Raw genomic sequence first — 15,565 nt, 5'->3', positions numbered from 1 at the left:
TTAGAAACCTTCTGCTCCAGGCTGTCAGACACTATAATCTGGTTATTTTCAAAATAAAAGACCCAGTGTTTTGTGCTGTCGCCATTGGTCTCATGCCACTTAGTCACGGCTCGATTTTCATCACTTTACCGCAGTCTCAGCGCTACATCAGTGTCACATTTGTAAACAATGAAGTGACAGATCAATGGCTGCGAGCGTGAACTAGCCTTTGAACAAATCCATGACGGCGTCATGACTTCTGGGTTGACATGTTGAACTGTAAGTCTCTTTGTTTGAAGTTTTCTGTTGATGTTTTAGAAAAATAAAATAATAAAACCACTGTTCTTCATGTTAGATTGTTTATTTGACAGCACCACAGATTTTCTTAAATTACATAGTTTCTGTGAAGGTGCGGCATGAGTACAATTGGACAAAAACAGATTAGAGCCCAGGGAGCTGTTAATATTCTGACATTACAGCCTCTTTAAGACCTTTTTCTTAATCTGACAGCACCTGAACCTGGTGTGTGTTTCTAAATCTTCTGGGTTGACCAATCAACACCTTTTAGGACCAGAGCACGTGAGTAGGAGGGGAAAAAAGTCCAGTTTCCTGGAGCTTTAACAACAGAAATCTAAGAGAAACTGTGTTTTTACAATCACATCTCACTCTTACTCAAACATACAGTTTCCCTTCTGCACGACATAAAACTTAAATATTTACAAATTTTCTGATTTTTCAACAGAAGCTTTTTTTTTAAAAAATCTTTGTACAAAAACTCAAAGTCCAGTGAAGTACAGACAGAAATCAAATCATGTTGGGATCTCAGTCCCGTTTCAGCTCAAAGTCAATTAATAAAATCTGAAGGTAACAGATTTTTCTGCAGATGTTCAGCTCGTCCATGGATCCTTCCCAGTCTTCTCCTGGAAAAAACAAAACAAAACCTTAAGTTTTTATTTTTCAGCTGAATTTAAATTAACAGTAAAACCTTTTTTTCCCCTCCACCTGGTATTTGCTGTAATGCGACAGGCTGCTGCAGTGCTGCTGTTTGGCTTCATCCTCTTCAGCGAAGATCAGCTGACACAGGTTACAGAAATAACCAACGACCGGTCGCACGAACTCAGTCCCTACAAAACAAACACAAACAAGCGACAGTGAATGCACCGCTGCCACACGTGTTTAAACTTCATTATTATGCAACAGGAAGCAAAGAACTAAACTTGGCTCAGAGGCTTTCTTACCAACAGGTTTGGTGGGTTTCTGAGGTTCAGCAGCGCCCTCTGCAGGTCCACACTGGGGCTTCGCCTCCTGAAAGTAACAGATCAGTCATCAGCTTTAATCCTGCACTTCAGAGCAGATTTTCATTTATTTATGACCAAAAATCTTTTCCCATTGTGTTTTTAACTGCTTCACAATATATTTAAATTTAAAATCTATTTATCACACAGGTAATTTTAATAAGAAATATTTCATGGCTGAGGCAATTTGAACAAAACTACATATTTAAGACTGAACTGCAGATAAAAAATAAATAAATAAAAGGGAGCTATTTTAACAGCTGATTCAACATTTGGGATCTTCTGAACCTATACACGATGTCAGCCTTCTTAGAATTTTTTATGAACTGTTTTTTGGAATTTTTAAACTACTGACTGAGAAAACATGAAATAGCATTTAAGACTTTGATGTTATCCTGGGGAAACTAATATTTCTGTTGAGCTGGTATCACAGCACCTTCGGGCTTTCAGTTATACCTGTTCAGGCGGTGGTTTTGAGGGCCCATTTGGTCCTGCTTCCATACAAACGTCTATTTGTGTTTCCTGCTCCTCCTGCTTGAATGTCTGTGGTGTTTCCTTTTTGATATAATCTTTTTCAGGTGGTGTGTTATAAGCTGCTGGTTCCTCATTTTGTTGAGTATTTTCTTCCTTTAGTTCTGTCTTCAGAGTTGTCTGAGGCACTGAATTATTGTCAGGAGCTCCTTTTGGTTCCGACGTCTTGCTGTCTGGAACCTCTGCACACGATGACCCTTTCTCAAGAGTCTTTCTGCCCACGGATTCCTTCTCCAGGCCGTTTTTAAGGTCCTTTTCTGGAGTCTCTTTGTCCAACGATTCCCTCTTTGGAGACTTTTTGTACTCAAACTCTTCTTCTGAAGTTTCTCTGGATGCAGACTTGTTTTCCGGAGTCGTTCTGGATGCAGACTTGTTTTCCGGAGTCGTTCTGGGTGCAGACTTGTTTTCCGGAGTCGTTCTGGATGCAGACTTGTTTTCCGGAGTCGTTCTGGAAGCAGACTTGTTTTCCGGAGTCGTTCTGGATGCAGACTTGTTTTCCGGAGTCGTTCTGGATGCAGACTTGTTTTCCGGAGTCGTTCTGGATGCAGACTTGTTTTCCGGAGTCGTTCTGGAAGCAGACTTGTTTTCCGGAGTCGTTCTGGATGCAGACTTGTTTTCCGGAGTCGTTCTGGATGTGGACTTTTTCGCTGGAGTCTTTTTTGTTGTAGAATCCTTATCTGAACTTTTTTTAGATGGCAAATCTTTCTCTGGAGTCTTTTTCCCAGTGGATTTCGTTTCCAAGGTGTTTTTGATGTCCTTTTCTGGAGACTTTTTGGATGCGGACTCTTTTTTGGGGGTCTTTTTCCCTGCTGAGTCTTTCTCTGGAGGCTTTTTCGACCCAGAATCTTTTTCTGGAGTCTTTTTGCCTGATTTCTCTGATGTCTTCTTCGGGGACTCCTTCCTCCCTTTAGACCTCCTGTCGGTCTCGTCCCGGTCTGAAGTCTTGGATTTGCTTCGTTTCTCGCGCTTCCTGCTTTGACTGTCCTCGTCATCACTGCCGTCCGAGTGAACAACCCATCTGCAGGAAAGGGGTAAAGTATGAATTTCATGATTAAAAGTTCACAGAAAAGAAATTGGGAAGAGGGAAGAGGCGGTTTCGGACCCGTTGTCAAGTCTGTAGTATTTGGTTGAGATGCGGGCTTTGAGTTTGGGGAAGTTGTGGATGGCTGGTTTGCTGACGAGCTCCTCAACAGCTTTCAGGGCCGCTGAAGAACTCGACATCTCAATGAAACCCTGAAACACAAAAAGAGTCTGAAAATGGTCCCAAAGGTAAAGAATCCACTCAACTCTGAACTCTAAGGGTCACAACATAAACAGGATCAACGTAATCTACTATAACTGTTACTGCAAGTAGCAAATACCAAAGCAAACATACACAAACACAGAAATGTAAGATAGCCTCAAGCCAACTTGGCTGGCCAATCAACTTCCACATCATTTTTTTTTTTCATCCAATAGGATGGAGGAGCCTGATGATGCACAGAGATTATAATCATCATTCTTATTGTTGATCCAGGCTGAATCAACACACTGTTTGGATTCCTCTATCAGCTGACAGAGGTCATGAAAATGACTGTGGCTGTGATGAATGATGTATATGATCAATGTATCCTTTATGCAGTTTGTATTCAGGCTCATAACTGTATCAAATTTGATTTTCATTTACAGAGATATTTACTTTGTATCATGTATTTAATTGACCGCTGTAACAAAAACATTTTAAAAAGCTAAAAAAGTACTTCTTATCTCATCTCATTTTCTTACTGACCTCTCGTCGATTGCCAATCAGGTAATAGCGCACCACCTTCCCAAAATTTCTCAGCAGTTGGAAGAAGTCAAAGAGGGCGTAATTAGGTGGCAGGTGGCCGAAGTAAAAAACCCTGCTGGATTTCGATGTTGACTGCAAGCAAAGAAAGAACAAACGGTTAAATCAGCAACATATCAGACAAAAACTCAGCCGTTATATTAAAGGTAACACTCACCTTAGGTTCATCTGCTGATTCTCCACCTGCAACAAAATCAAACAGGAAGAATATCAGAAACTGAACAGTGAGCTTTAAAACTCAACCAAACATGCTGGTATGTATATATATGTATATTTTATTGTGTTCAGTATCACAAGACTTTCAGATATACCTTGGTCGTCAGAGTCATCTTCTTCCAGTTCATCCAGAGTGATGCAGTTTTCTAGGTCTATAGGGAAGTCCTCCTGAAAAAGCACACCGCTCCAACTGAATCACTTTTTTCCACTTTATAGCTTAAAATGTGTCCACACCAACATGTTTATCTAAAAAGTCTTTACCGAATCCTCCTGTAGAGGAGTCTCTGTCGTTTCCTGCGACTCCTCTACTTCCTCCTTCTCTTCCTTCTTTATCTCCTTCTCCGATGCAGGTTTCTCCTTATTGCCAGGCTCTCCACCCATCACCTCCTTTACTTCATCTGTAAGGGAGTTTTGTTTTTTTTTTAAAGTCAAGCATTTCCTTTGTTTTCCTTTAAAGGCAGCTTTGCTGTGAAAGCTCAGCTCTCATTTCTACCTTTTTCAGGTGCTCTCTCTTCAGGACTCTCTTTTTTCTCTTCCTCTTGCAGAGCCTCCTCATCGTCATCGGCCAGATTCTCTCCATCCTCAGCAATCACCTCCATCCCCTCGATGTCGCTCTCCTCTCCAGGCAACCTGAAGATCAAAGTGACATCTTTAGTTAAGACTGTTCTAGTTTCACTCAGATGCTTTTCTGCAAACAAAAAAAAAACCCAAAACAAAAAACAGCAACATGAGGAACTCACGCTGCCTCCCCCTCCAATTCTTCTGTGTTTGAAACTTCAGGTTTGGAGTCTTCGAGAGGTTCTTCTTTGGATGTTGATGCTGCATCTGTGTAGAAAAGAAGATTTAACACCAGCCTGTCTGGAGTGACTGGTCCCGGCATCGTGTTGCATTTTCTTACCTGGTTTCTCTGGTTCTGCCGTCTTTTCTCCGTCATGTCTGGAGGAGTTGTTGCTGGATCTCTCTCTAGACCTGGATTTCTTATCTCTGCTGGATTTTTCCACAGATCTGGATTTGCTTCTGCTTTTTCTTTCTTTGCTTGACTTTTCTTGGGTTGTAGACTTGGTTTTTGTCTCTCTACTGGACTTGTCTCTGGATGTGGACCTCATCTTCTGGTCTCTGTTGGATTTTTCTTTCGATTTGTCTCTGGACCTGGATCTGCTTCTATGGTTCTTCTCTTGAGACCCTTTCTTGCTTTCCTTGTTGGATTTTGTTTTTTCTCTGGACCCTGACTTAGACCTGGTCCGCTTCTCACTAGTGGACTTATCTCTGGACCTGGACCGGGTTCTGCTCTTCCTTTTTCTATCCAACTTGTCTTGGGACCTAGATCTAGTTTTGGCATCTCTGCTGGATTTTTCTTTAGATTTGTCCCTGGACCTGGACCTTGTTCTGGTCCGTTCCTCTTTGCTGGACTTGTCTCTGGATCTGGACCTTCTTTTTTTATTTTCTGTCGTTCTGTCTCGGCTCGAGCTCCTTGTCCTCTTGGTGGTACTCTTCTTTGTACTTTCGTTCTCTTCTTCGTACCTCTTGGCTTTTGAAACCCGCCTACAGGACAGACCAGACAATAGCAGGACCATTATCACTGATCATCCCCTACATGATAATCCGCCAGTTACCTTCCTATCGGGTCGGTCGTACTCACATGAGAGTCTTGTACTCTCCAGAGAAGGAGACACAGATCAAGTCACTGTTGATCCTCAGAGTGTTGGTCAGATAATAATCCACCAGCTTCTGAGCATCAGGGGCGTTCTTCATCTCAACGAACGCCTGAAAACAAACAAATAAACAATATGTTTGTATGTGTTTTCTAAAGTCTTCTAAAGTGATTATTAAAAAACAAAAAAAACTGTCTTCCTCGCCGGTATAGTTTTTTAAATGGGCTGAGCCTTACCATTGACGGCAGGAACAGGGTGTAGAGTGGCGGGCCGAAGCGTTTGATGATACTGATCAGGTCGGATTTTCCGTCTTCTCCTGATGGAGCGGGTGTGAAACTCACCACCCTGGAGCTCTGAGGAGACATCCAAGTGTAAAGAGACTTTAACAACAATGAAAACAGACGATTTTCTAAATCTCAATCTGTACAACGTCACAAAGAGGCGTTTCTACACTGGACGTGTTTCTCTTCTACCTGGAGAAAGTTGAAGGCGTTGGAGATGCTGAACTCGATCTGCTCTCCGTTCACAGTTGGAGGATAATTGCTGTGAAACTTCACCAAGTCTTTGGCCTGATCGACGGAGCCCATCTCCACGAAGCCCTGCAGGGTTTAAACCGACTTTAATAACACACAAGTGCAAAAAAGAGAAAGAAAGCTGCTGCTCGTCTTTAAATGAACGAACATGCAAATATCATCAGTGTGATGATGAAGAACCTCGCAGACTCACCAGAGACGGAAACATGATGACCTTGATGATCTTCCCGAACGGTTCTGCGAGCTTCCTGAGGTACGTCTCATCGACAGACTGAGACGGAAACTTGATGCACACCACCTTCCCTTTCTCCAAAGTCTGACAGGAAACAAACACAAAGACTTTCAGCTGATTCAGGAGGGGCTAAACCGAACCTCATCAAGATCTTAGACACGTCTCTACCTTCTTTACCTTCTTCTGCTTCGACTTGCTATTCGACTGCGATGCTGCTGAACAGAAAGAACAAGTTTAAGCAGAAATACTTAAACGTGTAAACACAAAGGCACAGCTGAGTGAGGCAGATTACTTTGACTAGCTGCCGGAGCCCCTTTTCCTCCATCTTTCTTCTCTGATTTATCGTCCCTAAAAATGACAACAAGAGGACGATCAAACAAATTCAAAACCAAACCACTGAATCAACAACAAACATCTAATCAATAAATAAAGCTGATCACAGCAGCTTTGGATCAATATCACGACCAAAAACCCATTCTTCAATTATTAAAAAAATAATTGATATTGCACTTATATATGTTTGAGACATTTCTGACTTTATTTTTATAAAACTTTAATACAAATACTTTATATGAAAAAGTAATATTACATACAACTAATTATTAATTCATTTTAATTTATCAGCTGTTTTTGATATTTTGAAATATATTCTGACATTTTACAAAAATACTTTTAAGTAAAATCAATTTATTATGTAATAAATCCAGAATTAAATGTCTATGACATATTGCACTACATGCGTCTCAACATGTTTTGGAAATTTTTCAGACTTTATAATCTCTATTTATAATATTTCTAAATACAATTTTAATTCATTTATAATTTACGTTTTAATTGTTTATTCACATATTTTAATATTTTTGGCAGGGTCACAGCTTTTTATTAGTTTTTTTCAGACTTACTTGGCTGTGCTGAATGAATATGGCTTTGTCCACCAGGTGGCACTACTTTTTACTATTCAAAGCATGGACACAGTAACTGCAGGCTTACATAGCGATACTCATTTTTGGTGGTCACTAGGGATGGGTACCGGTATCTGGTGCCAGACATAAATGGTAATAACCAGACCGAAAAGCAGCGCACATTTTGGTGCTTTATTTCGGTGCTTTTTTTTTTCCTGAGATGTCATACACTTTGGATTCTAGCCAATCATTTGACCTTTCCAAGGATAGTAGGCGGGGCCAGGTATGTACGTTCTTTTAGAGCAGAGCTACAGATTAAAAATGCCCAAGGCGAAGCGGTCAAAAGTCTGGCTGTACTTCACAGCAAAAGATGCAAACTCAGCAGCCTGCAACAAGTGCTTTAAGCTGATACTGTGCAAAGGAGGTAACACCTCGAATCTGATGAAACACTTGGCGACGTATAGCATTTTGTTAAAAGCCGAGAAATGCGCCGTATTTGATAGCTTGCTGCAAGACCTCACACCGAGCACATCTACTGCGGGTGTGGTGCCTGTTATCGGACCCGAAGTTAGTAACATCCCCCAAAAACCCGAAGAGTAGAGTCCTGGCCCCTAGCCCTGTCAGCGTAGCAGAAATGATGACGGATGATGATGGCAGCAGCAGCCGTTCTCCTCTGGGTGAGTAGCTTCATGTTGTTCGTGTGTAATTAACGTTGAGTACGCTAACCACATTATTAAATTAATGCATGTAAGGTGAACTAGCAAACACCGTCGTAGTTACATGCGGCTGTCTTCTTGTTTGATAGAGTGATACCATATATGCCCTATAGCTTATGGTATAGCTTATGGTATGCTATAGCTTAATGCTAACATTTTTTTTTTTTTTTTTTTTAAAGATAACAAACAGCTAAACATGAGAGGTTTTAGGACACAGTTTGTATTTTCCATTGGTTGGAACCGGTGCTTAAACAAAGGAGGTATGTTGTATCAACAGAAAAGGCTAACTTGGTTATCATTTTGCAGAAAAAAAAGAGACTGCTAAAAATAAAAACATAAGAGGTTTTTGGACAAAGTTTGTGTTCTCCATTCTTTAAGCACTTGTTCGAGCACCGTTTAAGCACCGGCACCATTTCAAAAGTACCGGTTTGGCACCGGTATAGGATAAAACCTAAACGATACCCATCCCTAGTGGTCACAAGCCAAAAAGTTAATCAATTCAAATCTGCTGGCTGCTGCTGCAAGCCCCTCTCATCAGCAAGCGTAAGGGCAGTGTGAGTTTTGAACGAACAGAAGGAGAAGAGCCGGCAGTGCCACGTGGGAAGCTTACACACAATAACCAGTCTGTCCATTTGCAGCCTCTGCTCCACCTCAGCTGGGGTCCCTATTCTTTAAAGACCTAAATCATTAATACTTGACATTTATATTTCAGGCTGAAGTAGTTTTAAAAGATCAAGCAATTTAAAATGGGAATTTTTTTTTACTAAATAATATTTTTAACAGTCGTTTGTTGAAATATGGCGCTTTTTGTCCTTCTTTAAGGATCATCCAGCAGTTAAATTTGAAATGATAAATTATATGTCATATCATTGTAAATTGGTCAACGTTTTTCAGGGATCATTAACATCCATGTTTAGTTGTTTCTGGCTTGCTGATTATTTATTTACATCAAGAAAACAACATTTCATCTTTGAGACATGTCAAAGTTTTGCACTTTGATAAAATTCAGCTTTCTGTTCAGAGGCGTAAGAACGATGACATGGTTTCGGTCACTGACCTTCGGACCGTCTGCATGCGGCAGTCCCAGTTAGGAAACCTGTGGAGGAGATGGGAGAGGGTTATTAAACCCTGCAAGCATTAGATGGAGAAACTTGGCGCTGATGTGACGTAAACTCACTGCTGCAGGAGGCTGAGCTGTCCATCTGCATGGTGCCTGCCGGTCACGTGCTGAACCCAAACCTAAAAACAACAGGGAGTAAACCCGTTACCGTCTCTCTTTGTGGCACTCTGGTCTCGTAGGACACGTGCAGCTCCCATCATCCTTTGCTGCTGAATGCATACCCTCCCCCCACCCACACAGACTGCAGAGAGAGAGATTCGAGGACAGGTGCACTTACCTTCTGCGACAGCACAGTGATATCACACAGAGAACACGAATACGGGAACGTCGGCGGGACCTTCCCGTGGAAATCCAGAGCTTCTTTCCGTGTAGGCATCGAGGGCGAGGACTGTCTACTCCTCATGGAGGACGTGTCACGGCGGCTCGCCTGAGGTTTGGACTGGTACTTGCTAGGAAGAGGAGAAGCCGTCACCAGCGCCGATGACCTGTAATCTGCTGGTCCAGCCTCGGAGAATTGAGATGACGGCGCTCTATCTCCTCGCCTCGCTGGGCTGTAAGAAGGAACTGGACCAGTCTTACCATAATCAGAGGGGCCCTGCCTGCGGTGGAAGTCCACCGTGTACCCCAACGGCGACGATAAGGATGACGATGGTGGCAGCTCTGCTCGGCCAGAGCTCGCGGTAATCTGATTATTCCAGCGATCCATGAGCTTCTCCGAGGGAGGAGGTGGTGGTGGTGGCAGGTGGTCCAGCGGGTACTGGACCGACGTGCGATGGAGCTGGTCCCAGTCTCTGGAAGAGGAGGAGCTGCTCGTGGCGGATTGATGGGTGGAGCTGGGAGGGTAGGAGGAAGAGGAAGGAGGAGACGGAGCCCGGGGAGGGAAAGGTTTGACGGTCCCTTTCTTGCATTTGATCTGTCTGAGGATGTGTGGCAGAGACTCAATAGTGAGGACGTCTTCGGGCAGCTCGGCTAGCAGCGCCAGATCACTGGGCTCCAGACCGCAGCTGCTCAGGATGCTCAGAACATTGTCCTGCGATGACTGCAGCACTCCAGAGCCCCTGGACGAGGACGGGCAGGAGGAGGAGACAGAGAAGGAGTCTTGTGGCTGCCTGTAAAAGTCACGGTCCGCTGAGGAGTGGCGGTAGTCCACAGATCTGTAAGGCCCGGGATCAGTTCTGAGGTCGGTGTCAGACGGCGGCTTTCTGTACGGGTAATTCTGAGACATGATGGCGAGCTGTGGAGAAACGCTCTGGGCGTTTCCTGCAGACAGAAGGTGTCAGGGAAGACAGAAGATGTAAAAGGTGACGTGAAGGTGGAGGACGAGTTGTCCTGAGAGAAAACAAAACTTAACAGTGAACACCGCGTGCTCAGGAAGTGAAGAAGGAAAAAAAACATTATTTTCTTGATGGTGTCACGTCTGCCTCGGCTACTTTACGATAGGAAATTTCTGATAATGTCAACAAAAACATAAAAAGTGTTCACCCTGATACAGTTTTGCTGAAAGATGAAGTACACCCTCTTTCAGATGTAAGGTTTTAAGTATGAGGACATGCAGAAGCAGCGTGTGAAAAACGACACACCCAGCAGCAGTAACTCTCAGTTATTGCGGTGGAGGAATTCTGGTCAAACTCTTCTTGCTTCAGTTCATTGAGGTTTGGAGCAATCATTCATTCACAGCTCTCTGAATGTCCCACCCACAGCATCTCAGTCAGGCTGAGGTCTGGACTTTGACTGGACCATTGCAGCATCAGGATTATTTTCTCTTTCAGCCACTGTTGGAGATCTGCTTCTGTGCTTTGGATCACCGTCCTGCTCGACAACTGAACATCAGCTGAGCTTTAGCTGTGGGACAGGTGGCCTCACGTTTGACTCAAGAACACTTTGGTACAGAGAAAAGTTCACTGTTCACTCAGGGACTGCAAGGTACCCAAAACATGAACCCTCCACCACCGTGCTGACAGCTCGTTTGAGGCGATTGTGCTTTGTTGTGCTGCCATGTTCTTCTCAGAGAGAAGAGGCTTTCTCCTGGAAAAACCTTCCAAACAAGCCATACCTGGTATTCTAATTGTACTGTCATGAACTTTAACATGCTAGCTGAGGCCTGTAGTCTGACATGGAGCTCTTGGGTTTTCTTGTAGTTGAGCATTGCACGGGCTGAGCTCGGGTGAATTTGCTAGGACGTCCCCTCCTGGGAAGATTGTGGTGTTCTGTTAACACACCTGAGTAATCCAGACCAGCATAATTCCGCTTCGATGAAAATCAACTAATCAATGCGTTTGATTACCAGCACCCGGCTGCTACTTACCCTCTTCATTCCCATGGAAGCCGTAAGGGTGAACTTTGTTTTTCACACACTGCTTCTGTCTTGGTTTTTGTGAAATAAATAATGACACATGTAATAGGGTTGGGCAGTATAAACGGTATACGGTAGAAACGATACAGATTTGGCCAACGGTAGAGATTTTGACTATACCGCTCTACCACGATAGCATGTTGCATGTAGCATGTTGGTGGTGTCATCAAGCTGCGCCTGTTTTGGTCGAAAGCATTGCAGCGGCTGCAAACAATATCATCTGCGAATTACGCCGAGCGACAGTAATAGCAAAGAGACGAAGCACTTTTGGAATATGGGGAAAGCCAAAAACTGCGCTTCCTCCACTTCCGTACCATTGATTCATTAATGCTGAATTCTCTCGCAGCTGCTCTATTCCCATGTTGTTGCAGTATATTAATGACTAACTTCGTATTGTGGATGGATTATCTCAGTTGTTCTCCTGACTGAAGTTTGGTCCATTTACAGCATCCTGCCATGCAATTGCATTTGTCCCTAACCATTGGGAACCCTCACGTTAACTTTTATCGAGTGGAAAAAAGTTAGCGTCCATCCCTCAGCTTCACTGTGCTAATGTTATGCTAACGTAGCTGTTTTGCTAGCAATCACGTAGCATATCATTATATACCAACTAGTCCAACTTCAGTAACCCTACAAACGTCACTGCTGTTTAGTTTTCTCTCTTCATTTGTGTTAGAAGTGACAGCAGAGCTGTACGTTAAAATTTTTTCAGAAATCTCTCAGTCAGAACATGGCATATCATGTTTAGGTGGAAACTAGCGAGCTAACTTCCTGCTAACTTCTAACTCCGTTGAATGTAATAAATTCTGTTTTCATGGATGCCTGGATGTTAAACTTAATTGTTACACCTGGTAAAGCAGCAACGCTGATCATTTTTATTAAAAATGAAAGAATTTAGACAGTTTTTAACTCTCAGTGATGCTGCAGTGTTTGTTTGACTTTGGGACCCAGGTTACTCCGTGAGGCTCCTGACTACGGCAGCCGTAATGCTCCGGCAATCCATCAAGCGGTGCGCCTTCATAGCTTACCAAAGTCGTACTAAAACATTTTTTGACAGATTTCTGCACGCTGTGTACTACATAAAATCGGTTCGAGGTCAGTAAGCACAGCCAGAATTCATACATAAGGCACACTGTCGATTTTTGAGAAAATTAAAGGATTTTAAATATGCCTTATAGTGTGTAAAATACATTATACAGAAGAAAAGAATATATCGTGATATATATCGTTACCGCACATGCTTCAAATTATACTGTGATATGGATTTTAGGCCATATCGCCCAGCCCTAACATGTAATATGTCATCTGTTGCTGTTTATCTGAGGTTGTATTTAAATGATTTTAAGGCCTGCTAAGAACCAGATGATTTTCATTACATCCTGATACTGAAAACCTTTGAATTTGAAGCAGGTGTACTTTTCTTTTTAACCATAGTTGTACACAGTTAACGTAAAATTATGGAAAACCAGAAATGTGATAAGAATATATCCTGCCGATCCCTAAGTGCTGTTAGATCAAGCTGCAATAAAATAAAGAAGAAATAAAAATAAACACAGTTCTTCTTCTTTAAGCTGCTAGCTTTAGAGGTCTGTACAACAGATTATCTGCCACCATCTTCTCCTATTCCAGCACCCTCCTCTGTCACACCAACTCTCTGCATGTCCTCCTTCATTAAATCCATGAACATCTTCTGACGTCTTCCTCACAGCTCCGATATATCCACTCTCCATTCTCTGCACATGGTCCATGATCCCAGATATTTAAACCTATCTAAACTTTTACTCTCTCTGCTCTTTGCATGCCCACCTCTCATTCACACATGTATTCTGACTTGCTTCTACTTACTTTCATTGCTCTTCTCACCAGAGCATATCTTCACCTCTCCACACTTTTGCTAGCGATCACAGTGTCGTCTGCAAACATCCAAGTAAACAGAGACTCCTCCCTGACCTCATCTGTCAGCCTGTCCATCACCACTGCAAACACGAAGAAGCTCAGAGCAGATCCCTGATGCAATCCCACTCCCACCTTGAAACCATCTCGCTGTCCTAATTTAGATCCTGCCCTTATACCCTCACTTCGCACCCACTCCTGACTTTCTCATGCAGTATCACGGTTTCTCTTCTGCCCACCATATTCTTTTGACCATTTTTTAAATCATTTTTTTTTTTATTACCAGTGTTTTTTGTTTTTGTTTTGTTTTGGGGTTTTGTGTGTGTGTGTGTGTTGGGGGGGGGGGTGTATCAGTTTAACCAGCAGGTATTCAGTTTAAATACAGAGAAACTGACGCAGGTAGACTGCCCCAGCAAGTGTTTTAGAGGTGGAACTATAACGGGACACAGAAACATAAAAACAAAAACAAAGAGGGCGAAAAAAATACACGTAATTTTCATTAATGTAGAGCAGGTTTTGTGCGGGATTGGTGTAACCCGGATTAATCCTCTCTGATCAGAGATGTGTTGACAGTTCAGAGAGAGAGGCTTCGAGAAAATTCAGCGCTCAGTGGTTTCATTATCGTCGAACTGAAAGTGTGATCTAAAAAAGGAGCGTTTTCATGTTTTCTTTGCAGAGTTTGAATCAGAAACATCGTCGAACAAAACCGAACCAAAAAACCCCCCTCCAATTTCTAAGCTGTCTGTGCAGAAAAGAGCTCCGCTAACAGTTAGCTGGCGGCTAATGTAGAGGAGGAAATAAAATCAGCAGCTCACCTGAAATCACCAATGCACGCTCTCAGGTGATCGACGCAGCTCCAGACAATAAAACAACTCGTGGACCGTGGGCCCGCCGCTGACTTCGTTTTCCACGAAAACAGACACAGAAAGTCGACGACTGAATGCCGCAAACAACCCAGCTGTTTTGCCTGCTTCTTCTTCTTCTTCTTAGGTTTACAGGGGTCTGTACATCGACGCATTCTCGCCCTCTGCTGGTGGGGGAAAAAAGTTGAAATAAATTGACCAAATAAAAATTTCGTCAAATTAAATTACCAAAATAAAATAAATTTGGAGGAAAACATATTTATTATTAAAATATTAAATAAACTAATACAGTAATATATCACACTTGAAATTATACTTTTATTAACGAAAACATTAATAAACATGAAAATAATGCATAATATATACATAAAATTAAAATTCATAAAAAATATATTAGGTTAGTAATATATTATATATATATTTAATATTATATTAATTTAAAATATAATCTAAATTAATACAATACAATATTTTCAGAGATAAAAGTACCAAAAACTAAAATTAATAAATTAATAAAATTAAAACATATTTATAAATTAAATAACATGATGTAAAAAAAATTAAGTAATAAAATACAGTACATTCAAAAATGTATATACTAAAATAGTAAAGTAATAATAAAAATAATAAAGCAATCATTTAAGATAAAATTAATGCAATTTAAATAAGATAAAAATATATTCTCTAATAAAAATATTAGAGAATATGAATGTAAATAAATACTAATTAATCACAATAACTAAAGTTACTTTATAGCATATCAACATTTTTTGTCACACATAATGTCAGAATTAACTATTTTAAAAAACAATGAAAAACAAGGAAACTGAATTGTAGCATCAGAAAACTAATTTTAGTGGACACAAATCATGTTCTGATTGCCCCACTTGGCCTCTGTTTGAGAACCACTGGTCTATAGAAATATATTTATTGTACTTTACCGACCTTTTCAGTCAGTGTTTTACTGACCTACTATATTTTACTAAAGTGAACATTTAATTTGGTGTAATTTTATGTGTTGAGCTACCTTATTTGTTAGAGGGACTTATTCTTTTGTATTCTTATGGATTGTGTTTACTGTTTATATATAGTAAAAGTGTATATGATCATATATGATGTATATGATCAAATCTACCAAAAGTGATTCAGCATCTTGCTTTTAAGTACTTTGTTTTTGTTTTGTTTTTTAGTTTATTTAATTAGTTTGTTTAGTTTCAATTTCTGTCCTGCAAACTTAAAATCTTAACTTGTTTTTTCTCCTACTGGTGCTCATCTGATAGATAAATGAAATGTTTTGGGATAAATTTGTGGAATTAAATTTGAAAAGTTTATTACAGTAAATTTTTTGTTGTGTTGTTGTGTGTAACCACAAGGTGGCGATCTAAGACTTCAGTGAGCTTGGTAAACGTGTACCTCTCCTCCTCCTCCCTGTGTGGATTATTGGAAAACTGAGGC

The 15,565-nt window shown here is 41.3% G+C and overlaps 1 protein-coding gene across 8 annotated transcripts; it reads right to left on the bottom strand.

Annotated features, from left to right (window-relative positions):
• Positions 1-321: 321 nt before the first annotated feature.
• matr3l1.1 (matrin 3-like 1.1) lies at positions 322-14,248 on the bottom strand. 8 transcript variants are annotated; one of them, XM_025909798.1, is made up of 23 exons: positions 14,063-14,248; positions 13,200-13,330; positions 9,279-10,261; positions 9,059-9,120; positions 8,939-8,977; positions 6,556-6,611; positions 6,432-6,478; positions 6,225-6,347; positions 5,972-6,097; positions 5,735-5,851; positions 5,486-5,610; positions 4,745-5,388; positions 4,587-4,671; positions 4,340-4,476; positions 4,108-4,244; positions 3,942-4,014; positions 3,788-3,813; positions 3,574-3,705; positions 2,908-3,038; positions 1,731-2,823; positions 1,218-1,284; positions 982-1,103; positions 322-899 (listed from the first exon to the last, which is right to left on the bottom strand). In XM_025909798.1, exons 3-23 carry the CDS (start codon positions 10,224-10,226, stop codon positions 867-869), a joined length of 4,323 nt encoding a protein of 1,440 aa, XP_025765583.1. In that variant the 5' UTR covers positions 10,227-10,261; positions 13,200-13,330; positions 14,063-14,248; the 3' UTR covers positions 322-866. The 8 variants fall into 8 exon arrangements, with proteins under 8 accessions (XP_025765583.1, XP_025765579.1, XP_025765577.1 ...); XM_025909794.1 differs by lacking the exon at positions 13,200-13,330 and having other exon boundaries at positions 9,279-10,330; XM_025909792.1 differs by lacking the exon at positions 13,200-13,330.
• Positions 14,249-15,565: the final 1,317 nt, after the last annotated feature.

The sequence above is a fragment of the Oreochromis niloticus genome, linkage group LG2 (assembly GCF_001858045.2).
Source record: "Oreochromis niloticus isolate F11D_XX linkage group LG2, O_niloticus_UMD_NMBU, whole genome shotgun sequence".
In the NCBI taxonomy this organism is placed as follows: Eukaryota; Metazoa; Chordata; class Actinopteri; order Cichliformes; family Cichlidae; genus Oreochromis; species Oreochromis niloticus.
Note: the sequence above shows the minus strand (reverse complement) of the source record. Positions and strands in the feature narration are given on the sequence as shown.